The sequence below is a fragment of the Panicum hallii genome, chromosome 4 (genome assembly GCF_002211085.1).
Source record: "Panicum hallii strain FIL2 chromosome 4, PHallii_v3.1, whole genome shotgun sequence".
Taxonomy (NCBI): Eukaryota; Viridiplantae; Streptophyta; class Magnoliopsida; order Poales; family Poaceae; genus Panicum; species Panicum hallii.
Window position 1 is genome coordinate 48,824,772 of NC_038045.1, and position 27,966 is coordinate 48,852,737.

At 45.9% G+C, this 27,966-nt stretch overlaps 2 protein-coding genes across 2 annotated transcripts; one reads left to right on the top strand and one right to left on the bottom strand.

Annotated features, from left to right (window-relative positions):
* Positions 1–199: 199 nt before the first annotated feature.
* LOC112889380 (ABC transporter C family member 13) lies at positions 200–12,344 on the bottom strand. Its single transcript, XM_025955971.1, has 36 exons — positions 12,188–12,344; positions 12,010–12,050; positions 11,793–11,877; positions 11,055–11,219; positions 10,834–10,965; positions 10,455–10,555; positions 10,189–10,258; positions 9,273–9,524; positions 8,880–8,949; positions 8,426–8,486; positions 7,796–7,883; positions 7,068–7,186; positions 6,882–6,979; positions 6,457–6,523; positions 6,108–6,225; positions 5,907–6,023; positions 5,742–5,822; positions 5,411–5,665; positions 5,127–5,228; positions 4,978–5,045; positions 4,688–4,819; positions 4,463–4,610; positions 3,996–4,282; positions 3,751–3,898; positions 3,456–3,631; positions 3,251–3,362; positions 3,106–3,159; positions 2,713–2,835; positions 2,452–2,550; positions 2,263–2,355; positions 2,033–2,143; positions 1,795–1,956; positions 1,531–1,718; positions 1,232–1,421; positions 873–1,040; positions 200–520 (listed from the first exon to the last, which is right to left on the bottom strand). The coding sequence occupies exons 1-36, from the start codon at positions 12,215–12,217 to the stop codon at positions 440–442; spliced, it is 4,392 nt and encodes a 1,463-aa protein (XP_025811756.1). The 5' UTR covers positions 12,218–12,344; the 3' UTR covers positions 200–439.
* Positions 12,345–22,789: 10,445 nt separating this feature from the next.
* Positions 22,790–27,162, top strand: LOC112889638 (BTB/POZ domain-containing protein NPY1-like). Its single transcript, XM_025956369.1, has 4 exons — positions 22,790–23,112; positions 24,396–24,465; positions 24,933–26,102; positions 26,225–27,162. Exons 1-4 carry the CDS (start codon positions 23,051–23,053, stop codon positions 26,822–26,824), a joined length of 1,902 nt encoding a protein of 633 aa, XP_025812154.1. The 5' UTR covers positions 22,790–23,050; the 3' UTR covers positions 26,825–27,162.
* The last annotated feature ends 804 nt before the right edge of the window (positions 27,163–27,966 follow it).

The following is a 27,966-nucleotide window of genomic DNA, read 5'->3' on the forward strand; positions in this document are numbered from 1 at the left end:
CAGCACCCCTGTCACTAGAAGATATCACACTTACATTAGGTACCTGCTTTCCCAGTTACCAAAACCAAGTCCTGAAAAGCAGTCAAGTAAAGTTTTCTTGAATGCCACTTCGTTCAGTAATAAGTGGTGATCCATTCTAGAAGATCTTAGGTTCTGCACAGCCGACTCAGTGATTCACATTGCCTGACCAGTGACCCAGTTTCTGTTAGAGTGCCAGAGCATGCGGTTCAAATATCTAGAGGATCAGAAAATCTTAGCTTTTGTTCGGTACATTGCATATCAAGAAGATCAGAGCTTCTGTTAGCTATTAGTTACTAGTGGTGTAAGTTTTGAAGCTGTTCTTACAAACTCAATGGAGGTGGCACACCTTGTCATCAAAGTAAGTGCTAACACTTAAAAAGCCTAGCATATAATATAGTAATATAGCATGTTCCCATAATCACATCTGAGATGCCTTGGCAAATCGAGCAAATCTTGAGGATTTGTGAGTCATAAGAACTTCTGGGTTTCCTTCTTCGACCTAAATTGAAGCAATGAACTGAGTTAGATAATGTCTAACAATAATAATTAGATAAGAAGGATAAGGAGGCATATATGAAAAAAAGCGTATCCATGGCCTGGAGGTCCTAACTCCTAACCTGTCTACCATTGGACTTACAATGTTAATTGGTTTTTCTTGCTACTTGTTTTAACACATGTTTTTGTGCATGTGGTATTTTAACAACTCTTCCTAGAGACTCATTTGTGGTGTTGTCATCATACCATTCTTGTAAAATATTATCGTGGTACATATGTTCTGAGTTCATTTGCTTATCCTCTTTGGTTTTTGCCCACTGGTAGTCCAAAATGGTAAGCATTGTAGTACTACATACCAGTTTGCCTTGATCAAGAACTAGAATATTGTCCATCTTCATCACTGTTGAAATTCGATGGGCTATGGTGAGAACCGTCATCCCTTTGCATTCAGCAGAAATAGTATTTTGCAACAAGAAGGCTGTTTGGTTGTCAACATTGGCTGTGCATTCATCGAGGCAGAGCACCTGCAGTATCATTGACAATTACAGCATATTAGATCAGCTCAGAAATATATGTGAAAGCTACCATTGATTATTACTGATCATGAAAACTGATAGAATTAACCAGACGAGTTTGATACTTTGATTAGGCTTTTGCACAGTAGAGTATCTGCTGTAAGCAATGCAATGATATGGTAACCTGTCTTGGTCCATACCTTGGATGATTTTAGGATAGCACGGGCAAGGCAGAGGAGCTGTCTCTGGCCTACTGAAAAAGATGCACCACTTTCTTTCACATGGATGTCAAGTCCACCTATTGATTCTATCTCTCCCTTCATATGACATTTTTCAAGAACTTCCCATACCCTGATATCTGTCGTTGTATTAAATGGATCCAGGTTTTCCCTATCATGGATATTCAATTAAAATAATGAATGATGAACATAGGATTTCTATTTCTTCCACAAGCATGAAAATGATCAGCTGGAAACACTGAAATATGAGCAACTAGTACCTCAAAGACCCATCAAACAAAAATGGGCTCTGTGGAACCACTGCAAAGTGTGCACGGAGTTCTCGGATAGCAACTTTAGCCACATCAATGCCATCTACTAAGATGCGCCCGTTGCAAATTGGAACTAAACGGAAAAGGGCGTTCAGTACACTTGATTTGCCTGCTCCAGTCCTTCCTATTATTCCAACCTAATAAGCCATAGCAGATTTCATTATAGCTTCAGAAATCATAAATGGTTTGGTGAAAGCCTTCATTGCATGGTACCTGCATGGCGGGTGCAATAAGGAATGAAACATCATTCAAAGCCGGTGGTAACTCTGGCTTGTACCTAAGAGTTACATGAACAAACTCAATCTTCCCTTCTGTCGGCCAGTTTCTAGGTGGGGATTCTGATCCCTTGAGTTCTTCTTGAGCTATGCCAACATACTGCAAGCATCATCATATTGTTATAGCTAAAGGTGCATGACAAATGAGGATCAAAACGAATATTTATTGATTTTACCTCAGCAATCCTCTCAACAGAGATCATTTCCTTTTCTGTCTCCGTAAACGTGGTTAAGAAGCCATTCAGCAGTGATACTACAGGTGCCGCATATGATAGAGCCAGGCCCACCTGCAGTAAATTTCTTTATATAATTAATGTATATGCACTTGGAACAGAAATATATTTTCATTTTCCAGCAGGATGGCAAGGCCTAAGCAGAAGATCAGTGACTGCACTATCAAACCTACCAGTCCAGGTGTTCCGAAGTTAACAAGGGAACTGCTATTGAAGCTGACAGTGGCCACCATGGCGATGAACAGAATGATAAAACCTGCCAATAACTGGACAGTTTGCTGGTCATTGCCGTGCCTGTGTTATAGGCCTTACTGATGAATAAATATTCTTAATTCCGAGCGCATGATAATATTATTATATACCTGGAGTCTCAACGAGAGCCACAAACTAGCAATCAGCTCAGAGTAGGATGTTTTCTGATATAGTGTCACATGTTGAATGAACCTTTCTAAGAAGAAACCCTGTGCAGTGTACTGTCAGTATTTTGAACAAATCACTCAGGCACTAGAGCCTTTGATGTGTGAAACTAGTTCAAATGGAAAATTATGCATCCTTTCCTCTGAATGTCTAAATGCAATAACTAGACTGCTTCCTTCCAGCCCATGATGAAAAAAGAAACATACTTCTTTCTGGAAAGCTCTTATTGTTGATGAACCATCAAGCGTCTCTGTAAAAGATGAATAGATTGGTGAACGAGCAACACTATCAAGTCGTCGTACTTCACGTGATGTAGACCTGTAATAGAACTGTGCAGAACATTAGTTTGTTTCTCCATTATGCGTAGATATCAAGCGTTTCCAAATGGCATACTATGTGATAGAACTTAATAACAAAAGCCCAGTCCATTAAGCCTAGATATCAAAAAACCAACAAATGAAGAACAGACTGAACCAATGAAGACATGAAGAAGAAAATGGATACTGTAGTGTTTTTATTGAAGTATGGATATTTAGTCTATAAAGGCTCAGATAAAAGAACCAAGCTGCGATACATGAAAAAGCGGGGTGAATATGTACCTGCAGCTTCCTATAGATAAGCCAGAGTGGAAGTAAGATGAGTAAGAAGGAAACCTGCAGATCAAACATTCATGAAACACAAGAAACATGATTTAGTTCCTTTTCTTAAATACAAGTCTGGTCTAAACAATTGTTCATAATTTACCTGTGAGTAAGACAAAACAACCAGAGTGCCGAGTAAGCTAAAGAAGTTGGCCACAAATATATTGAGGATGAATGGAAGAGAATCATCAATGGTGTAGAGATCTGATGATAATCTGATGTCATAAAGCATCATCAAGGCCAAGGGGCATTTCAACCATTCGGAGCTTACTAGAAAGTAGAGGCAATCAAATAACTAAGACACCGACCTGTTTAGTACCCGACCACTGGGATTTTGGTCAAAAAAACAAACTGGTGCGCTGATGATATTTTCAAGAAGAGATGCATGGGTATAGATTGCTGCACGGAGGCCACCGAATGCAAAAGAAAACGCCCTTCCCAACGTGAAAAGAGAATTGATTATGCCAAACATAGCAAGGATAATCTGCATAGGCAAGGTTTGAATGAGCATTAGTTCCCTGAAGATATTTCTTCTATGAACAACAAATGTTCAACATACTGATTATTCTGATTCATGTTCACTTAAATAGAAAGCACTCTTACCAGATAAAAAACCGTGTTGTTGGTGCTTGTGTTGGTATCAACCCAGTAAGTTAACCAAAGATCATTGCCATTACGGGATGCTTGCATTAAGAATGCACTTAGGAATATTAAAACAACAATTGACCAGCCCGCAAATGTTGCATATTTTCTGTTAAAACAATAATAATTAGGAATAATAGAGCACAAAGGATTGAAATACGTGTATCATTCTATTGTGTAGCACTCCAGTTCACAAAATAACTCACTTGTAGACGCTAAGCTCAACCCTTCCTTCTTTCCTTGCCTCTGCTTCATCCTGATCATTTCGTTCCTCATAAGCAACCACTGAATCGTCTTCAAGTATAACATCAGTCTTCAGTTCACATGATACTATTGGTGTTTTATCTTTCACAGAAGCTGTAAATGAGGTAGGACTTGAACTATCCGGCTTAGAGATTCTTGAATATGGAGTTGCCAAGAAAGATTCCAGTGTCCCAAACCACTTAACGAGCCCATTAGCCATGACCACAATCATATCTGCAGCAGAAATGGCCTAGGAGAAAGAAAAGGAAAACAAAAATACATTGTTCTTTTAGCATCCTTCCTTTTCATGCTATTAAACGAAATGCTTATTTCATGCAGACAGCCTAGTAGTACAGGTATAACCTAAATATAATTCATACATTTAGACCAACATGGTGAGCAGTTTGTCTGGATAAGAGTTAAATGTTACCTGAAGATTATGTGTGCTTAGTAACTTTGTTTTCTGCATCAACTGAGGCCCCATAATGGCCTTTTCCAGAATCCATGAAGCAACTTGGGAGTCAACCGCGCTAAGGATGTCATCAAACAAGTATACATCAGGATTCTGATACAAAGCCCTGCATTTGTAAGATCATAATGTTATCTTGCGAACTTAAGAAGGATGTAAGGAGCACAAAGTTGTTAAAAACATGACCTTGCCAGTGCTAGACGAGCTCTCTGTCCACCAGATAAGTTGGTACCTTTCTCTCCAATATGTGACATATCTCCTCTGGCCATTGCTGATATGTCAACATCAAGCGCGCATGCCTGTATTACTTCGTCATATCTGCATAAGTGTTGTCATGCAGAATGCTAATTAAAAGGAAACAGTAAATAAATCATATGGTGTATGAGCATCTTCCAATAGTTCATGTCAGATGCTATAATGTCATGCCATGACATAAAAAAAACTTGTGATAATATTCATTAACATATATAGCCTACCTCCTTGGATCAAATTCTTTCCCAAGCAAAATATTATCTCGTAGAGAGCCAGATAAGATCCATGGTACCTACAGAACATCCATTCCAACTTTAGTCTCCAGACATTTCAACAACAAATCTTAAGCAATTTCCAAATCATAAAATGCTACCTGTGGTACATAGGCAATTGAACCACATGAGCTAATGGAACCACTGACAACACGAGTCTCTCCAATGACAGAATTCAGCAAAGATGATTTACCAGAACCAACCTGATATAGACATAATTTTTCCTCAATTAACAGAAAAAGAAAAGTAACAACATCAGATTAGACAGTTTAGAAAAAGAACTGCCAGCATTTCTTTGCAAGTACATGCAAATTGAGATGCAATATGCCAATAATACACCCCCAAACACCCAGAAAAACGAAAACGTGCTGGTCAGAATAATTACCTCGCCTACAATTGCAATAAAGAGCCCTTTCTGTAGCTGCAAAGATATATCTCTGAGAACTATGCTCGGCTCAGCGACAGAGCTACTAGACCAAGAACAGCATACATCCTGAAGGACGAAAGCCATTGGATTATGAATTACTTCTGTATCTCTCTTAAACTGGTGCTTTAAAATGTCAGCAGAGGCAGTTAACTCTGACGAGTTATGCTCTGGAGTAGATAAATAATTACTCAGTCGTCTACTAGAGATAACAGCCTGCAGCATACAAGTAGGATTAGCACAGCTGCAAATGCATCGAGCAGTATAATAACAAAATCAATTATCCACTTACATCGATCATCCCATTAATAACCCATGGAAATGAGTTTAATGGTGATATTAATGTGTTAAAGAGTGCAACACAAGTAAATACCTGTAATAAGGATACCATATATTAGTGGGAAGTTTGTTGGTGCAAAGGCATATCTTAAACATATCATTCATGATATTGTTTTACCGTGGCAGCATCCAATGTGTGTCCCATTATTGCAAAAATGGAAAAGGTGAAAAGGGAGAACAATGTTGGTGTGGTTGCCCAGAAATAGACGCACCAAGCATCCAGATATTTTCTAGTCTATAAATAGGAGGCTCCTGTTAGTTCCAATGTGCGATGTGCAACTTATTATAAAACGTGAAGTAATCATGAGCAGTTGCATACCGCGAGATGCTTCACTTCTGATTCTCTTCTTTCCACCAAACGTTCAGTGAATAGTTTCTCCCAGCTGTACATCTTCACTGTTCTAATATGTGCTAAGACCTCCCCTGCACAGCTTATCCTGTTGATGGAAACATACCCATAAGTTCTATAATTAGTGTGCTGACTAGCAAACTTTTGCAGAAATCCTCCTACTTTATTACCCAAAACAAGTCAACAGTATGTACCAATGAAACTGAGGTATAATGTAATGGTGTTTTAGAAAGTACTGCAGGAATATGAGAATATGGTAAAACGAAATAGAGGATGTTTTCTTTGTTTATCAAGTGCAATGGAGAAACCATTTCCTTACCTCCTGTCTTTTTGCTTCATCATCTTTTCTGTTGCACTAGCAATCCTTGTAGAAATCCATTTGTTCACTGTGCATGTGTACATCGTTACAGGCAAAAGAGACGACATGGTGAAAAGTAAACAATATGAGCATAAAAATTTGAGGAAGTTATTGTTAGATCATGGATTAGCATTACACGCTATAATTTCAGTCCTTAATGTCATCAGGGTTCTTATAGTATACATCTATTTGTATTTGGAATAGTATAAAAAGCATGCCTTGGTCAATCGATTAAAATTCGTGTAAGACAATAAGGGCAAACCAAGAGATTAAAGAATGATAGCAAATCCATTTTTGGAAGAAGAAAAACTTTTACCGTACCTGACCTAGCAAATATTAAATTCACTAAGCCTAATGCAGAACAAGGAAGCAAAAGGTGAACACACCTGGTATTAGTATGATTGTTATTGCAAGCCCAGACAGAAAAGCATAATTGACTTGTGTATACAATAGATAAAGAGCAACTCCAATCTGCAGTGGCAAGCTAGACAAACATCCAATCATGCAAAGAACTAGATTATGAGGTGAAAACATAAGCCTTTCATAGACAAACATGAGACAGATGGGAATACCTCCAAGCATCATGAAGGCTGTTACATAGGTTTATTGTGCGGTCAGCATCAACAGACATAAAGGTCTGAATCTCACCTTCAGAAAACCTAGAGCGCTCAGCTAGACTGAGACATAGGCACTGTTTTTTAAGGTCCATCCAAATTTAAAAGCAACAAATAAAAGTCAAGTAAAGTTATAGCATGCTTCAAATCTGGAATAGAATTGTTACATAGTACAATGTCGAATGCAGCTCAAAATGACATGTTACAGATGCTATACAGAATATTGAGCAGCAGCTCTACACTATATCAAAATTCATCTAAACAAGTACTCTGTTCCAAGTACATGTCAATCTTGAACCGCAGTCAAAGATAAAAGACATTGTAAGCTACAATATGCAAAATCAGTTGTACTTTTCAAATGGAAATGACGCCAGTAAAATTTTAAAAGCGTTTTCATATTATTGCATTTTATCAATTGTATTAACATATAATTTTGCAGCTCTACCATGTTGATTGTCTGCATGACATCTTATTTGGGAATAGAAGGCATATGAACTAGCGTGCAACAAATACTCAGTTCCATACCCAATGGGTTGGGTCCACCTCCTAGGTGTCAATTTGTATCATTCGTAATGGAAAGTCTGAGTTGTCCTTGTGAATATGTTGTTATGCATAATAGCTACGGAACCAACCAGTGTTGCATTGTGAATTAATATTCACAGATGATACTAACAGAATGGTCATACCTTCCGATAAACTATCCCCATGATACTTGATCGTAACATCAACTTGAGCTTTGCTAGACGAAAGGAGTACTGGCTATCTAAAAATGATCTGCATAAAGAAACAAATACTAGCTACTAAGATGATAGACATCCAAGGAAAAACCGAGATTATTCTCTTTGAATAGGCAAATGTCCACTAAGATCGAATTCTGTTGCAGTGTTTAGAATGTCAATATTAGAACAAAGAAAACATTATAACCACAATCCAACAAGGTGCTCGAAGATGTAACCGCTTAATAAATCTTTATTATCATAAAATTTAACTGGTGTTATGACTAAGTGCATTATCTGCTCTGCATGTTAATGCACTTAGTCATAACAACAGTGGTTACAAGCACATGAACATGTAACACAAGTACGAGTGTAGAACATGACACAGCCATGGTGATGCTAGCATGCCAACACCAGTTTAACACCCACATAACTTGTACTTCCCAGTATATAATCTGAGTATAGTCTGTTAAACGTTAACAAAAATAAACGACATAAAAAGGAGATGCACAGTCATTATTTAAAGCTTGAGTACAAAACAAATCATATACACAACAATGAATGTGCAAAAGGTCAAATCATATGCTGAGGACAGTTTACTTTATAATAGAAGTCAATCCTAAGGAAATGGCAAGAATATATCCATCCATGCCGCCAGAACCTGAAAAGTAATGCAGAAACCAACAGAAGATGTGGATTAGTTTATTACATTGCTGACAAATTCAGATCAAGATTCATCACGAGTAGTATGGATTTGACCAGATAATTAGCATTATTTGCATGGGCTGCTGTTTTATAGGAAGACATATTTTTTTAGGCAAAAATGTCTGTATGTCACACAAAGTTTCTAAATGAACTACAAAGAATCCTAGAAACTAATGAAAAGAGGCATGTTAGAACCTTTGCTAATGGTCTTTTGTTCTCAAATAGGGTATAGCTTCAACTGCCACTATTGAACAGAATATCTATTTGTCTGGGAGAACTTTTAATAATGAACCTTCTACTTTTTGAGGACATATTACCTTTGTTCCAGAGAAAATAATAATAATAATACCTTGCTGAAGAAATCTTATAAACTTGTTGAGTAGCAGAGGGCTAACGAAACTGATGCTGTCATTTGTTACCTACATGAATAGAATGTTAGAAACTTAAAGGCAATCAGCGAACTTTAATTTTATGAATGCTTGACTTTGCAGGTAAAGGTAATAACATGATAAAGTTGTTGTTCTAAGATAAGTAATTCCATGCTGTCGTTCATGGAATTTCAGGTAATACTATGATGATGTGTTTCAGGCCAATTGTGACCTGTCTAATCTGGTCATCATGGGAAATATTAATTGTTGATTCTCATAAAGAGGTAAGCAGAAAAGGACACCATGAATCAGAGTTAGCACCTAGCAAACATTTTTAACTCAATTAACCACCTCAATTAAAAAGAACAGGATACCTTAAGGAGGCCCAAACGCAAGTATCTCCATCCATAAGAACGAGACATGGCTCTAAGGAGAGATGAGTTGTCACGGTGGTTCTGATATTCAGCAGTCCAGGAAGACAGAAGTCTGTCATAACAGGAGGTAGCTCTAAGCTCAGCAGGTAACTCTAGTAGATCTGCGAAGTCAAGTTGTCTTGTGATACCAATGTCCATCATTGGATTAACGAATTTGAAAGTCAACAGTTCCCACAAATTATGGTCCTTTACCTGAGAAAAGAGAACATTAAGGAAAGAACTCACAATATGGAGTCACTTCTTGGTGACAGAAAAAAAATGGATAAGATCCAGATATTGGTCAATGTTCAAACTCCAAGTAGCCAACAATAAGAAAGTCAATGTATGTGGCAGTTAGCACAGATCCTGTAAATTTGCAGGTGATAATTGTCCATACACAGAAATCTGGAAGATATTTTTTTATTCTGGGGAACATGTATGCAAATTCATTTTAGGAAACGTTTCAACACAATCCAGCCAAGACAAGGCAAAACATTTATATTTTGAGTTTTCAGCTGCCTGGTTGGCAACACTACGGATGCCATCATATTAAACAAACCACGTGCAAGAATGTATTACAAGATCATATATTGAAATTGTTAGATGTATATGCTTCTAGTGTATTTTCTCACTAGCATAGGGTGCTATTTGCACTTTGTACAGAACCATATCTGGCCCTTGTGGGCATGGTAATAGATTGAGTTGCCATTCATAACAGAAATGGCAAGCCAACAGCAACTTTGTAGCATGCATGAGATGAGATTATCACAGCAATACCATAACCAATATAAAACTATTACCCAGATCATAGATTGAAATTAAACCATCCTGATTGTACAACAGAAAAACGAAAAGGCTTATTACCCAAATGACATACCATGTTTGTAATTTCACACTCAGCTTTTTCATCATTTAAAATGAGCGGTGCTTCAATAGAGTTCACTTTTCTGAAAGAGCATAGAGACACACATTGATTAGAGAAATTGTAGATAACATGGCACTCAAGAATTACTGTCCACACATTTTATGACAATGAAAAAAATGAAATGAAATGTGTACTAGTTGCTAGATAAAAAAAGGATAAATTTACTAGCTGTCAAAGGTTAGAAAAAAGAAAAATATATGAAATCTTCAAGCAGGTACCTTCGGTTGCCTGACTGGCTCACTACAGCAGCCACAATTACAAAGAGTCCAAATGTGGTTGCAGTACAAAATGAGATAATCTCCATAAAAGATGCCATTGCCTGTTGATTACAAAACAAAAGCTTTGAATATACGTTTATTTTGAATAATAAAGTAAGTGTTTATTTTAAATATTAAGTGATGTTTCTTTTAAATATTCCCTTTCCACGTTGATATGTATGCACTTTTCAGTAATTGTCACATTAAAGACTGAACAAAACAGGGATTTTATTAGTCACAATAAAACAGCAGAAATTTGTAGAAGTCTTCCATAGCTCGTATTAACAGCCAAGAAGCATGTCAAAGTGAAAGGAAGTCCTTTTGTAAAATAACGGGATACCTTTAGAACCGTAAGCTTGTATTGCAAATGAGGTATCTCCAGAAGAATCTTCAAGATCCAGCAAAAGCACATGATTGGGTTATAGATGATTTCAAACCAAGCCCCACTGACACAGACAATGGTTACAGATATCTATCAAAAGGCACATTGAAAACCGACCGTAAGAAAGTTGACATGACTCGAAAGGGAAAACAAGATCATTATGGTAAGAGAGTTCTTACCCATGCAATAAATTGTGAGCACGTGAAGAATAATTCATAGTCCTCAACATCCTTCCCTTCAAATTTCTTCTTAACTAGCATAGTTAGTCCAACCAAAGAAAGGCAGGCTGCAAAGCCAGGCACGCCAAATACAAACAACTTCTCCGATAAACCTCTCCTGACGTTCTAAAGCAGTAGAATAATTATTATACATAACATGGTATAAATAATGAAGAAACATAAATTAAATAAGACAATTTTATCCTCTCTATGTGCACAACTCAATTACCTACGTTTGAATTCCCAGCCAACTAGTACTTACTATACTACAGCAAAACGGAACTGTCACCATTATTAATGTGAAAGTATCCTAGTGCAAACAGGAAAAGGTATCTCTTCTACCAAACCACTTACTTGACTGCCATGGCAAAGCAAAAACGATGCTCAATGTAACCATATAACGCTCCATCCAGAGGAAATGATAGCTAGCATCCAACTTTCCAATTCATTGAAAACTGGTCAGTGGGTCATAACCACACCAGTAAAAACTGCTAGTCCTTTAGCTATTTAACAGCCGAAACAAAACCAAGCCGCGCACTAGACATACTAGCTGCACCCATTGTTATCAACTTTGTGCCATACATAAATTTGACTCAACACAGTCCTGAACATAGACAGTGAAATGCTCCTCGAATAATCGCAGAATTGATAGGTCGTTTACTTGTTTATTAAATAAAGAAGCAGAGTAAAAACAAGTACCTGAGCTCTTGGTGTGTTCCTCTTGGCGATGAAGAGGCAGACGACGGCGACCGCGGCGATCGCATTCCCAGCCACCCCCAGCACCGTGCAACGACGAGAAAAGGATTAAGGGAAACTTAAAGGCAGCACAAACCACAAAATGCGCGCGAGCGCGACCCGCCACAAACCGCGAAACTGCGCAACCAACTCGAGATTTCAAAATCCAAAGCAAGGATATAAATCCGCGAAGCACGGGCCGAAATGCCTCCCATCCCATACCTGCACCGAGGGATCGCCCCCAAAAAAACTCTCAGGTTAGTAGTTAGCACCACATCGCGATCAGAATCCGACGCCGGAAAAAAGGAAAACAAGTCGGCGCGGCGGACGAGTAGGGGTTTAGCACTTATCAATCGCACCGCGGGATCGCCGGGGCAGACGAAATCCATGGAGAGAGGCGGCGCGGCGGAGGAGCGCCGACGCCGCCGAGCCCAGGCGGATCCGCTAGCGCGGCCGCGGCTCGGTTTCCGGTTATGAAGCAGGCGGCGGCGAGTGGCGAGCGGGGCGGGGCGGGGAGTGCTGCCGGGTGGTAGTCGGAGTGGTGCGCGTCTCGTCCGTCGCCGTCTCGTCATTTAACACGGTCGATCGTGGCGTAGCGCGCCGCGGTCGTGCTCCGCCCTCTGACGAGTAGGGTCAACACCCTCATGGGCCCGCATGTCAGTAGCGTGGTACGATCTCAAAGACGGTGTTTGCTCTCGTCTGTTGACTGGGACCCAGTGACCACCCCAAAGATGCAGGGCAAGAGGGCGTGCGCCGTGCGTGCCCGTGCGCGAGCGCAACGACGACGCGCGTGAGGGGCTCCGCGCGATGGCGTGATCCGCCGCCCGTTCAGTTCAGTCTCGTGCGGCCGATGTGGGCGGTAAAAAGAAGGCCCCAAAGGCTATAGCCCTGTTTGGTTCCTGCTAATTAAAGTTGAATCAGTTTAGGGACTAAACTTTGCAAATAAAATAACTTAAAGTGACTAAAAACTTTTTAGTCCCATTAGCTCCTAAAGAGTAGCTAAAAGGAGAAGTTGAGAGGGCTTGCTCCTCAATTTGATTATTTTATTTGAAACTTTAGTCACTTTTAGTCACTCAGTCACTTGATCCAAATAGAAGGTGGTTAAAATTTAGTTACTTTGCTTTTTAGTCACTTTACTTTTTAATCATTTGATCCAAACATACACATAGTATTGTTACATTACACAGTATAAAGTTATGAAGAGCAGCGCCCCTTTTGGCATAGTTGGTGGTCGCGCTAGCGCCGTAGCGCGTCGGGACGGTGGTGAGCGGTGAGCCGGTGGCACGAAAGGTCGGCCGGGGCTCAAAGTGAAGCGCTGGCACAGCGTCAGCATTCAGCAAAGGAGTCGTCCGGTTTCGGCTGAAGACGGCCGGCTTTGCGGGAGTGGGCTTGCTTTTAGCTTTTGGGCTTTGTGTGTTCTGTCGTTTTCCCAGTCACGTGGTGCGCACATTGGGGGCGGGGTGGGTAAGGGGACTGACTGGAGATCTGAAAAGGAGGTGGGGGGAGGAGTCTCGCTAACGGATAAGCACTTGTGCCGGCCCGGTTTCAAACTTCTTTCCACGAGCTGTGGGCCCCATGGCCCAAGAAGTTCTCAGCCCGCTAGAGCCAGCACACACGCACGACCAATTAGCAATAGCCAGCCCATCTTCGGCCCACACGGAAAACCAACGGCTATGCGGCCCAGCATAGGCGGGCCGAAATGTCGCCCTACCTCACTCTCTGTGTGGGGTGGGGTGGCGCGTGCCCTTCCTCATGGACTGTACTACACGCCCTACCATGGAGTACGTACGTGCACAACTACGCAAGCGGGTCGGTAGCAGAGTAGCACACTCGCGCCTCGCTGGCTGCTGCGTACTGCGTACAGTAATCAAGGGTACGTGATACCATGCTCGCGGTGCGTCTCGCAACGTGACAACCGAGGGGCAGTGGAGGATGACGTGGCCGTGAGATCACCACGGTTCACAAAGATAATCTATAGACCATGGGAGAGTAGGAGTACTAGCTGTCAGTTGAAAAGTAGCTGGGCAAAGAAGTGATCAGCGTGATGATGGACGGCACCCCTACCCGAGCTGAGCTTGGCCACGCTCTTAGGCCCGGTAGCTAGCCTACCTCGGCGGGCGACAAGGCAGGGGCAGGGGCCACCACCCTCTACCGCCCTACGCGCGCCCCCTCGATTGACCTACCCTAACCCTCACTACACGTTTTCCTTCTTCCGGCTAGTGGCGTGCCAAGCTTTTCTGCACAGTGCCGGCACTGCCGCTAGCTTCGCATCGCATGCACCCGTAATCAATTCTGCAACGGCCGACGGGTTGAGTGTTCGTTTCGACCATGTTCTTGATCGAGAAGAAAAAACTAAGTCAGTTTACAAACTCGAAAAAACTCTCATTTTTCCTTTATAAAACTCCCCATTATACCCTAACTTTAAATTTTAACTACGAAATTTAGATCAACTATCATAGCCGCACACTTTAAAATGCCTTTTGAGTTTAGATGTTGTTATATTTTTCTATAAATTTATTTAAAGTTGGATAAATTTGATTAAAATCGGATAAATTTAATTTAGAACAAATATAATGTTACATGCAAAAAATAGAGGGAGTAATGGAGGCTTGAATGCTTCATCGTTTCATCTTATTACGCATTGTATCCGACAGCAACTTCTTCCTTGTCGTAGAGTATTAGCTGACCATGATGCATTGCAAGGTGATTTAGTATGCGTTTGGTAGAGCTTTATCTAATTTTGATTATCTGTGAGAGTTAATTCTTTGAAAGAAATGATTCTATGGCCGAAAGTGATTCTCCTTTATTCTCTAGCATAAACTTTTAAAATTAGAATGGACAATCATTCCACAAAATCAGAACAAGCTACTTTTTTCAGCTTTCAGCCTCTTAGTTCATTTTACAGAATCAGTAAAAAACCACTTCTTTCTGAAAAACTGTATAGCAGGACTACCACTGGATTCAGTAGAGCCAAATGCACCCTTAGTACTATGTCCTTCTTTCAGCGAGAAAAAAAACTCGTCGCTAGTCTTAGTTACTCGATGCTTTCTTTTTCTTCTCGAATACGCAGGAGAGCTGCGTATTTTTATTAAAAAATACCTTCTTTTTTTCTTTTGAGTTGGGAGAGCAGAACAAGGCTCCGTAAAATTACTGCCTTACCGTCGCAGTGTGGTGGCGTGCCAGTTTTCTTTTTTTCTTTTGCCAGGACGGGTAAAAGTTCCCTCCATTATTTGCCTACCGTCGCAGTCATTCTCAAGGTTTTCACTACATTCGTCCATCAGCTTTCCAATAGATTTGCACCATCATCACGCACTGAAAAACATGAGCTGATTTTCACAACATTATGTAACTCGAGCTTCACAGCGGCCACACCCTGCACCAGATCATGAAAATTCGAGCAAAAAACAACCATACACCCCATGCACATCACCTTTCCTTTACGGAAAGGTCGATGTGAATCAAGCAGAGATCGTTCAACCTTTTGCTCAGAGGAAAAAAGAACTCTAGCACTAAATAAAGACGCACATTGGGCTCCTCGAACAAAATGCCATCTTTTTTTCTGGTTTGGGGAGATGGCACGTCAAAATAGGGTCAAATCCGCAAAAGGGTTTGGATGGTGTTGAAATGCAAAGGCAAAGTTAGCACACTGCAAAAACAAAACATTCACAAAAAAAGACAATAGACAACGTTTTCTTTTCGAAAGGATGATATACCCTACTATACATAATACATGTAAGAATTAAAAAAGTAGTAGTAGGAAGGAAGTGAGAAACCCAAGAACAGAGCTTTCATCGAAAGCTGTTTGGCAGTTTTTGGTGAATTCCTTGCGTGTGTGACAAAAGTTGGCGGCCGCTGCATCAGCATCAGCAGCACAGGCACAGCGGCCGGTGATGCTTTGGGGAAGAGGAGCCGGGCCAGGCCGGGCGTGTCCGCTAGGTTGCCAAGGTAGGGCGCTCTTTTTGTCTCTTGCAGGAGTGGCAGCCCCCGCATCCTGCACCCAGAAAGGGAGGAAGCAAAGGCAGGTCTAGTACGTAGCGGTACGTACCAATGGCATGGATTGACGCGCACTCGACAATTCTTTGTGCATTTTCCGTTTTTTCATCTTTTTTTTTCACTTCATAATTTCGGTTTCCAGTAAATTTCTTTCTTAAGAGGAAGCATGAGGAGCACCAGTCAGCATCTCTTTCACTACACTACGAAGTGTCAAAATGTTTACCCCGGATTGAGGAAATAGGCGTCTGACTCGACATTGGCCAAATTTTGACTTGGCACGCCGTAGCTCCTCGAGCCAAGCATACCGTAGTCAGTAGTGCTTGCTTCCCCGTGTGTCTTTTTTAAAAAAAAAGAAAAATAAAATTGCCCATGCTACCTTAAGAGCTGCATGTGTGTCACTGCAGCATCGTCGTGGGTGAGAACTCAGAAGGGGGAAAACACACGAAACCAAAGTACAGCCGGGTGCATTATGTTTTTGCTTGCAACTCTGAATGGTCAAACCAAATAGATCCCTATTTTCAAAGTTTCGTACTTCATCCCAGGATCAAAGACCACAAGGTCTCCCCCAAGTTCATGGCCGTGCTCGCACCATGCCTTAATTAAGTGGCTGTGGCAGCTTAAGATGCAAAGGACACTGAATACTAGGCAAAGATGGTGGCACAACTGCACAGCACAACACAAGACAACACAAACGGCAGAGATTCTGTCCCGTACAAAAATACGCATACACATGCTGACATGCACAACCAGAGCGCACGCCCCCTCCGTGCTTTATCTCTGCCAGTGCACGCTTGTTGTGTGTGTGCGCGCGCGCGCGTGTATTTATAAATACATACACGCACACACACGCACACACATTTACAGTATATACGCAGATACGTACGTGCGTGTGGTCGCACGCGTCCTCTCACTCCGTCTCCTCACTGTTTCCTTTCTCCTTTTTTTTCCACTTTATTAACGTGCCCCAGACCCAGAGGCGCAGGGCGCACCCACCAAGCAGAAATCGACAGCGCCGGAAGCGAGCGCCGAGCCGTCGTCCGTCACAGCAAAAGTTGCCTGCTCGCCCGATCGCGACGTCAAAGATCACGCGCCCGGCCAGCAGCTTGCCAGCGTCAGCGCTCGGCACGCAGCAGACCGCGGTGGGTGCTCGCCTGCCGCAGTGCCCTGCCGCCAAGATTCGTGTACGCGCGCGTGCCACTGGCTGGCGCGGGAGAAAAAAGAGGAGGCGACGGAATAGTTTGGCTGCGCGGCCGCAGGTGCACAAAGGCAGCGAGGCATGCATGCACGGGCGCAGCGGCAGGCAGGCTTTGTGACTTGTGAGCCCCGCGAGGCCACGCCACGCCAGGGCGGCCGGCCTCGCGAAGTGGCTTGCGCGGCGGAGCGAGCATCTCGTCGACGTCCGAGGCCGCCTGGGCGCATCGCGCCGCCGCCGCCGCGTGCGTGTGGCGGGCGCCTCAAAAGAGGCGCGCGCCCGGCGCGGCGCGGAGCCCCGGCAGCGGCGGCGGCCAGGACCCTGGCGGCCGGCCGGCGGGGTGCGCGCACGTGATTCCGCCGCGGGAATATTACCCCGGCCAGAGGAGAAGATAATACTGTTGGCGGGGCGATAGATGCGCGCGACGCCGCAGGAGCAGGGTGTCCTATGCGCGTGTTACATTGTACCGTGCCAAGCAGGGCCGAATTTCTCGGTCCTGTTGAGCCTGTAAAAACTTCGAAAAATGTGTAGTCTCGTGCGGTGCCTTGTCGATGGGCATGTGTACATGGAGCTCGGCTGCCACCTGAAAATATTCCCATGCTTCCATGCTTATTTTTCCTGCCATCTCCACGCTTGTCCACGGGTAAAAACATAGTACATGGAGCTGGCAAGGAGCATGTAAATATTCCCCAGGATTTGATGCTTGTTTTCCTGCCAAGCTCATGGGGCCCCAAAAACCCCCTGGTAGAATGTGCTAGTGCACGGTCTTCTCCGAGGTTGCAATGTTCCCTCGAGACAGAACTCTTCCCAATTTCAAATCTTTATGCGCATTTACCTTCCCTCCAACTTTAGTTAGATAGATAAATAAAAACAAGATAAAGTCTTTTTTTCCGAAAGACAAAGCAAGATAAAACCTTCGGCGACCACACTAACCGACACGGCACGCCTAGGTAGGCCACGGCCGGCACCGGGTACCCCACGGTCAGCTCTGCTCTCCGGCACATGCCACATTGCCACACCCTCTTTTTGCGAAAGAGGAGCCAGCAATCAGGCCGGCCGGGGAGACAGGAAAAAAAAAAAAGCTCGGTCCTTTCCATCGCCACCATCCTCCCCTACTCTCCGTGGTCCAGGCGCTAATCCCACGTTTGACCGTTTAACGGCCGAGGCCAGGGACCATGTCGCCACCCTCCCCTCTGCAGCGGCGGCAATCATTGGCCAGGCGCTAATCATGGATCATCTGAAAATTAGTAAAACCGAGGGGAGGAGAGTGCGATCAGAAGGCTCCCATTGGAGCTGTGGTCCAGGGGATTCTTCCAACTGGTTGATTAGTCTAGAGGTTACCGGGCACTAATCTGTAGGCTTAGCCCGTTAATCTACTATTATCTGGTGATTAGCCACTAGTACCAGTAGTAGTTGTTAGAGGCTAGGAACACATGGGCGGGGGTGCCATCGGCGACACGGCGTGCCTACGTTGGATGCTAATTAATCATGTTCGTGGAGAAGCCAGGGGAGGTAGCTAGGCTAATGAATTGTCTAGTAGAAATTTATTTTTTTTAAAAAAAAAGGAGGAAAGAAAGAAAGAAAACAAAGTTGAGTAGTTTCAGAGGAGGAATCGTACGTACATGCGTGGCGGTAAGTGTGGCGCCAAGTGGCCGCTATTTTGATGCTAGGGTAGCGAAGCTAGCTGCTGGCTGTCGGTATTGTGGCAGCGGAAGATCCGAAGATCCATATGGGTGATGACCGCTGCTCGTACGTACGTGGAACCAGCGTGTTTGACGCGATCTGTTTTGCTTCCAAATCTATGTTTTTTGTATTCGCTCGCTCGTTAATCATGAGCCTAGCTAGCTATCAATGTTTCGTGTTCCCTTTCTTGCTGTTGCGATGTTGCCCCCGACGTACCTTTTCCTTCCGCGAGAGCTAGCGACTTCATTTGGACAGCAATATGGTTGATGCGAAATTTTGACTAAAAATATTAATATCTTAAATTGAAAGAATGATGTTATGAAAGATTTTTTTTTTCATGATGAATCTAGCTAGTAATATCAATCTTATGTCCTCAATGAACATAAATTTTCGATATTTATAGCCCAAGTTAAAAAGCTAGGACTTCGTATGATATCTTAGACCTGTAACCTGTTCTTTAAAATAAATGTAAAATGGTAGAATGTTTGGAAATTCTAGATTTGTTTCTAATTCATAGAACACGCGCCACGACAAATGTTGACCATGCCTGAGAAAATAGTCCTCATTTCGAGATTAGAAATCTATGGGATAATTGCGTCTTGACATTTGACAAAAGGTGGCTTGCGCGCGCGCACACAGCAGGAGACCTAAGGTGTAGGACTAGGAGCACCGTACCATGTGTGGATGAACATATGGATCACGCGAGTCCTTGCCCCGGCGCGCTGCTGCACAGCCTCCATGATTACTGGTGGCGATTGCATGATCCGAAAAGAGATTCGGCGAGCGCCCCACCGCGGAGGACACCACGCTTTCCACTTCGTTTTCGTCAGTCCCGTCCGGCCTGCTGGTGGACGCCCCGGCTCGGCCAGCGTCGTCACCAAAGCTGGCTCTGATGCTGATGATCCCTCCGGCACCTTCTCAGGAGCGCAACTCCGTGCTCCCAGCTTTCTAGCTCGAAGTGATAGATGGATCTCTGCTCCCAACAACGCATTGTCGTCGTGGCGAAGATCATGTTCGAGAAACACCATTGAGCCATCGCTTCAGTTTCCCTCTTGAAGTAGCTCTCTTGCTGCTGACCATTCAAAAACATACTAGTACAACTAGTACTCGTACTGGTTGGTACAAAAAAAAGGAGAAAATTCCGTACAAACCATTAGATTAGAAAAATTGGCAATTCCTCGTCAACCACTGAAAATATTCTTGTGCCTTAGGAGCCACTAGTTCATTTTCTTATTTCCCTCGACGCTACTGCCGTTCATTTTAGCACAAACGGTAGCTAACAACAGATCGCACTAACCATCTTGCCCTTAACTTCCACCTCGAGCGCCTGCAGGAGCAGGGCCTTCTTCATTAGCTCTGCTAGCCCCGTGTAGCGCGAGTCGAGCAGTGCCACCAGCACCGAGTACGAGCTCATGCCCATGCTGCCGCCTCCGTTGGTAGCCACCGGGCACCGCGCCAGCTGTAGAGCCACTTCGGTCGCGGCAAGGAGAGGACGAGGTCCGGAGGAGGAGTAGTAGTAGGGCGCAGCGGCCCATGGCAACGGCTGTCCCTCCTCCTCTTCCACGTCCTCCCATCCCACGTCCACAAGCTATCGTCCTCCTCCTCCTCCGCCACCGTACTCTGCTCACCCCACTCTTGCCAATGAGCTGCTGGAGCTTGCCACTGCCGCGGATGGCGCAGCGCGTGTCGGCGCCGACGCGGCGGTGGTATACCCGGACGCCGTGGTGCGCCCCGACGAGCGGAGTGGCCCAATCCTCCGCCTCGCGGCAGCCTCGCCACGGCGGCGCGCGCCATCACGATGCAAAGCTGGACGTGGGCCGTATCCACTCCCCGGCCCAGCGCCCGGAGCGTGCCCGCAGCCGCAAAGTTCATCCGCTTGGCTCATCCTTCCAGCGCCGCCTCCGTGTGCGGCGGCTGCCGCCGCTTGCGCCCAGCCACGGAGTCGACGAAGCAGCCTCCTCCTCCTCCTGCTGCTCCTCGGTGTAGCTATTGTGCGTGCACAAGAACGTATCGAGCGTGGCCTTCATTGTGACTGTCATGCCGGTGAGCGCGATCCAGAACCTCTCGCCGAAGTTGAGTCGTCGCCACCACGCTGAGCTCATTGGCGTAGGATGGTGCGGTGGGGGCAGAGCGCGGAGCCACGCCCCGGCGGCGGCTCGGCGCGGGGTTGGCCGTTGCCTAGCGCGGCGTGCTGCAGCCTCAGCCGGGGCGGGTGGCATTGCCGGCATCGGCTGCGCTGGAGCTCGAGGTCGCCATCGCGCCTGACGCGCCGTGTGGGGAAGACGAGGGCAGGATGGTTAGTGCAACCTGCTGTTAGATGCCATTTGATCCAAATTCGATGGCAATTGCGCTAGGGGAAACGAAAAAAATGAACCGATAGCTCTTAAAGCATAGCAATTTTTCTGTTGATGCATAAGGGATTGCCTAACTTTTCCAGTGGCTCGTAGAAAAAAGTCTTAAAAAGGAGAGAGAGAAAGAGAAGGACACGAGGGGCCCATCCAGAATGCTTTCGTGCTCGGGATGTGGAGGGCAAGAAGCGAGAGCCGGCCACCCAGCCAGTCCCTGCATGCATGCACGCAGAGCATGCGTCGTCGTGCTCTTGTGACTTGTGACTGAGCACTCACTGAGGCCTGAGCTGAGCTGAGCCAGCCAGCCACTGAGCACGGCCGTTGCCGCCTCCATAGCCAGCCCCGGCCGCCAGCCGGCCCCGAGGCGGCCCCCTCTCCACTGGCTTCCACCCAGCGCAGGGGGCCAGCCCGGTTCCCAATTCCCAAGCAGCCGCTGCAGCCTTTCCCGGGTCCTTTTTCCCGTTTGCATCAACAGTAGCACTGTGCCTGCAACAGCGGCCGCAGCCTTGCACAGGGGCTGAAATGGGAGGCTACGGCCCGGCTACAGTGTCAGGCTAGGCTAGTGCTCCACCGGCCAGTGCCCAACCACATGGATGGCTACAGCTGCGTGCCTCGCATCAGATCCTAGGGCCTAGTGTGTGCGCTGGACGCCGACGGTGGCGCCCGCGGCAGGGTGGGACAGGGTGTCAGTGGCGGCGTGACTCGACGCGTTGACCGCGGTCAAGTCCTGGAACTGGACCAATAGGTTCCTACCACCGTTTCTTTTCTTGGATTGGAAGATTACCTGTACCCGTGCTTCAATTTGCTACCATTTGAGATCCAACAGTTAAAATTTGTAAATACTACTCGATAGAAAAAGCTCAAAAAATTCATCACATAATTGGATGTATGGTTGCATGTAGAGCCTGCTTGGTTGGATACTAAAATGTTGGTATGCCAAAATATGAGCATGCAAAAAAATAAGATGCCAATTCTTTTTACCAAAACCTTTGCCAAGTTTAGAATATCACTTAGTTAGGTGAATTATTTTTTTCTTCAACCAAATAAATGCCAAAATTTATAAGCTTGCTTACATTTTGATATGCCAACATTTTGGACGCGAACCAATCGGACCCATGGTTTGTACTCGTAGCATCTTCCTACTTGTAAACATTCTAAAAGTGCATGGGAGAAAACTGAAATTTTACAAAAAAAAATTGTACAACAAATCTATACTTGAATTCTACTTCCGGTGTGACAAAACTGGACTATTTGGTCGTGACGCGAGATTTGTACTCCTTTTGGGAGTTTCCCAAACCAAACACACTGAACTTTCAATCCGATTCCTGAAAGACACCCACTAGCTGAATCATTTCGCATTTTCACCTGTGATGCGATTTAGCGGTGACAACTGACACGGCGTGTAAAACATGAGCATTGGGCACTATAGTCAACACATGGTTTTCACCCTTTTCACCCATTCGGCTTTTCTGGCCGGATAAGATCTCCAAAAGTAAATATCCATCCAGTAGGAATTCAGATAAATGGAAAGCTGGTTTCAGCTAGAGTACATGAAAGTACCATGAAAAACACTTTTCCCATCTGACAGGGAAACAAAGAACTAGAATTCTGAAAAAAAAGATGCTGGTGAAAAATCAAGGGCGGCCGCGGTAGCTAGACTAGATAGCCCCAGGTCAAGGTAGCCGAGAGAGAGACGAGCACGCGTAGCAGTAGTAAAGAGGCAAGTAAATGCCACCCCCCTCCTCTCACCAAACCAAACCCAATTCATTCGCGTCTCTCCTCCCTGCTCTGCTCCCGTGCGTGTTTCTTGGGACTACGACCTGCTGGCCCTGGGCTGGTCTCCACTGCTCCCCGAGCAGAGCGGCGAGGCCGCGAGGAGAACCGGGGCAGGGAGGAGGCGTGAAATGTAAGCAAGGGACACGCTGAGCTGAAGCCGCAGAGAAGCTGTCGTCCCAAGGAGAGAGGAAGCTAGCGAGCGAGGAGAGGGCCGCGTTGCCGTTTCCGCCATGAAGTTCATGAAGCTCGGCTCCAAGCCGGACGCCTTCCAGACCGACGGCAGCGACGCCAGGTGAGCCGTGCCCGCCCCCTTCCCCTCCTCCGCCACCCTGCGTCATTGCAAAGCCCTTCTTTGCCGGCGTGATCGAAAGGAAACGCGTGCTCTTGTCCGAGCTCCTGTTATCTTTCAGTATTCCGGAATGGTCTTGCAAGCAGAGGAAACTTCTTGCCTTTGTTTTCTAGCTTCGCTTCTCTGTTTCGTTAGGAACCAGAGCAATGCCATGTCAGTTGGTTTGGCGCAGTAGTAGGCTTTCTTTTCCATTTTCTACGCCTTAGCCCGAGTTCTTGCCGATCCCTTGGTCTCTTCTCTCTTATCCGCAGAGACAATGCTGCGTTCTCTGAACGAATAAAAAGGCTTGATCTGCAAGCATGAATCTTTTGGCGCGTGCCTGTGAGTTCTTGATTCGTCGAGAAAAAGAGTGTCTTTTTTTTAACTCCATGGGTTATGGTCGTATAGAAACTGTTTCGCGGTGATTGTTATGCGATGTGGGGGCTGCTGCTGCTCGAGTGCTCGAGTACTCATGAGCTACGTGGTTTCCCTGCGCGGCAGTTGATTTGACCATGGCGCCCAGCCTTTTGCTTACCAAAAAGTCCCTTTTGGCTGCACAAACAGAGCACAGCACTTGTAGTTGGTGTGAGGAGGATCATGAGGTTACATTTCTTACTGATTGTCATGAGGACCACGAGATTCCAGAGCATGTTTGATTCATGTTCTTCCCCTTTGTCTTTGAAAAAAAAGGGGGAATGTTCTTCCCTTTTGTCTCGAACCACATGGCCATAGCCAAGAGATCTTGGACTTATTCCTAACCTGCAAAGGCTTGCCTTCGTTTCTTTTGAACGTTTTCCTTTATTTTCTGATGAAGTGTATCGGTATGCGAGTATATCTTGACCTCAGCCCGAATATGCAGCCAGAGGAAAACAGATTTTTTTTAAAAAAAAAGGTTAGTTGAACTACTGTCTCTATTTCTCTCGGAAATTAAAGCAGGAGGTCCACATTTTACCTGTTGTGTTGTGCTGACCGGGAGATATTGTTCTATGTGTTAACCCACTACATGCTTTGCACGTTCTGATAAATGTCTGCGAACTGTGTTGTGCAATCATCATGCTCAAGGAATGACTAGTGACCAAGTTACAAGAACACAGTTTTAGCCTTCTAGATTTGCAGGAAATACCAACTCTTAGTACTTGCCCAAGCATTTTTTTCGCCATTTTTCTCTCTCATGTGTTATATTCTCTTTATGAATGCCATTACCAGTTATGTTATGCTGACCATGTCAATCTCATATTCACATCCAGATATGTGCTGTCTGACCTTCCGTCAGATATCGTCATCCATGTCGACGGTGCAAGGTTTTATCTGCACAAGGTAATTCCATACCATTTTACTACGTTATGGACCAAAAGTAGGTTACATTGTTGATTGTAGTACCCTAATGCACTTCCTGTACTTGAGTTTTTTTTAAAGGAAAAGTCGTACTTGAGAGTTAAAACAATGGATCCGCCAATGTACAGCTATCAGCACACTAGAAGATGCTGCAATAGTAACATCTTTTGTCAGAATGCCAGTTGTAATTTGGATCTTTGTTGCTTTCAGAATCTTTGCCACGGTTTCGTTAGATCATGTTTCAATTCCATGGACACCTTCTATTCTGCTAGGTGACAGCAATGCATGTACCATGCAAATAAAAAAAAGCCCACTTGTCCAATCTGTTGACAGATATAATGCTACAGCAAATCTACAAATGTCTACTGATCAATTATATAGCCATTTTTCTGTAAGAATTTTGATGGATTAGTCTCTGAAATTTTGGTCGTGTTGGTGTGTATTTGCAGTTCCCTCTTCTTTCCAAGAGTAGCTTGTTACAGAGGTTGATAATTGAGGCCAGTCAGAATGGCACTGATGAAGTTGTCATACAAGACATTCCTGGGGGAGTGAAAACCTTCGAAATCTGCGCAAAGTTCTGCTATGGCATGGTGGTGACCCTCAACGCATACAATGTTGTTGCCGCAAGGTGTGCAGCAGAGTACCTAGGGATGACCGAGGATGTTGAGAAGAGCAATCTGATATTTAAGATGGAGGTGTTCCTGAATTCCGGCATCTTCAGAAGCTGGAAGGACTCAATCATAGCGCTCCAGACCACTGATGCACTGTTACCTTGGTCAGAGGAGCTGAAGTTGGTTGGAAGATGCATAGATTCCATTGCTACCAAAGCTACTGTTAACCCGTCGAATGTAATGTGGTCATACACCTACAACAGGAAATCTGCATCCTCCGATGAGATAGTTGAAGCTCGCAAAAGCTCACAGGCAGTTCCCAAGGACTGGTGGGTTGAAGATCTGTGCGAACTTGATGTAGACCTTTACAGGCGTGTCATGGTTGCAGTGAAGTCAAGGGGGAGGGTCCCCTCCGATGTTGTTGGAGAAGCACTCAAGGCATATGCTGCTAGATGGCTTCCTGAATGTTGCGACACGTTGGTGGATGATGTCTACTCTGAATCATATAAGCATCTGCTTGAAACCATCGTTTGGCTATTGCCCTCCGATAAGGGATCTTCAGGGATTTCATGCCGTTTCTTCCTGAAGCTGCTGAAAGCCACTGTCCTGATTGGAGCTGGAGAGCTCCTGAAGGAAGAACTCATGGACAGGATTGTCTTGCAGCTCCACAAGGCTTCAGTCCATGATCTTCTGATTCCTTCCAAGCCACCGGCGCAGACAATTTACGATATTCAGCTGGTTCAGACACTCATCGGTAGGTACATGAGGCATGCCGGAGTAGCTGAAGATGGGATTTTTCTCAACAACCTTGACCAGGAGATGTTTGAGACAAATGTGGACAATGAGTCTTTGGTAGCACTATGCAAGCTGGTCGACAGGTACCTAGCTGAAGTTGCCTCTGATCCAAATCTGTCAGTTTCAAGCTTCGTGGATTTGGCGACTTCCATGCCTGAGTCTGCCAGAACAACACACGATGGATTATACACCGCTATTGACATATTTCTGAAGGTATGTTTCAGAGCAAGATCATCTCATTTGGAATTATCATATTTCCTCAGCTGAGGTTCATTTGCTTTTGCCGGCTTATTTGAAAATTGAGGCGCTTAAACTCATTTGCTTCTGATGTTCAGCTGCATCCCGGCCTACCCAAGACGGAGAAGAGGAAGATCTGCAGCCTGATGGACGTGAAGAAGCTCTCCAAGGGGGCATGCATCCACGCGGCGCAGAACGACCGTCTCCCGCTCCGCGTGGTGGTCCAGGTCCTCTTCTTCGAGCAGCTCCGTGCCGCGGGAGCCGCCTCGGCCGCTCCAGGGCCCAACGGCAGCATGGCGCGGTGCATGGCGCGCCTGGCGGAGGAAGAGGAGGACGACGACTGGAAGGACGGGCGCGCGCAGCAGGAGCCCCCGACACCCGGCGCGCTGAAGAAGCAGCTGGGGAGCCTGAAGCTGGCGGCGGCCGACCATGGCGCGGGCGACGACGGCCGGCGCCTGGTGGCGCGGAGCAGCAGCGTGGCCAACCAGAGCAGCCGGCTGTCGTTGTCGTCACGGTCGCGGAGGATCTTCGACAAGCTGTGGGTCGGCGGCGCGAAGCTCCCCGGGGAGGGCCCCGCCGGCGGCAAGGGGTCGTCGGACACGTCCGGGAGCTCGCAGAGCCCGCGGTCGTCGGCCAAGCCGCTCGAGTCCAAGTCGTCCAGCTCGTCGTCGAGGAACCGGCGGTACTCGGTCTCGTAGGCCGGCCGGCCGGCCGGCCGGCGGCCGGCGGAGGCTGTACAGAGGAAGGATGAGGAGCCTGGTCCAAATCAAACGCAAAGGATCATGAACTGCTGCTAACTTTCAGAGACCGTGTTGATCCGTGCTGTAGTGTGGCACGCAGCTAGAAATCCTTGTTCAGTCCCACGTTTCCAACTGCTCTGATCTTGGGACGATCCCTGCTTCCTGTTACAGACTTGGCGATCCGGGGCGGTCTTTTTGGTGGCTCTGATCTGTTCGGCGGCTGTCGCTCTTGTCATGAAGCTAGCGATCAGACCAAGCCGTGTACTAAACTTCAAGATTGGTTGAGTATGAACCTTCACGGCTATCGTATCAGTCCTTGCGTCATCCATGCTGCACTCGGAAGGATTTCAGATTTCTGCTCGGTTGAACTCTAGTCCGCCACATGGCGGCAGGCAGCTGCAGCGATTCCTTGCGGAATGGGAACGGCTCGTCCCGTCCCGTGAGCTCGGCGGCGAGGCACGCCCCCGCCAGGCGGTCACCGCCCTTCGCGGTGGAACGCCAGCCATTCCGATGACCGATGAATCGGCGGGCGCCGGGCGTGCCGCCTGCTGCTGAGAGATCGGCATGGGATGGCGGCAGCGTCGGACCCTAGGGCTGGGGCGCGGGGCGCGGGGCGCAGCATCATGGGCCATGACCTCCCGCACCGCGGCCCATCTACGACGGGGCAGCCTTTTCCGTAGCCGAAGGAGGGGCCGGGCTCCATCCACACCAAGGCCGCCGTAACCTCACGGATACGGCCCATCCAATCGAGGTCGGCACGGTGGCAGGGAAGCCCGTGTCAGCTCCGGCGACGCCGGGGACCGGGTCAGAGAGCCGTCCGACCGTTTCAGGCGCCGGGGACGCCGTGCTCCGCAAAGAAAAGCGTCCTCGTGCCGGCCGGCGGCCGACGGCGACGCGGGGGTTGGTGGCGCGCGCGGTGGTTGGCTGCCCCGTGCCCGGCGGTGCCCTCATCCATCCGACGGCGCCGGTGACGTTTCGATCGGCGCGCGCTGACGGCACCAGGCGGGGGGTGCTCGTGGAGGGCGTCTCTCTCTGATTTTCTGGACCCGAAAACTACCACGATCACCGTCGTAACGCACGCGTGATAATTGGCCGTTTTG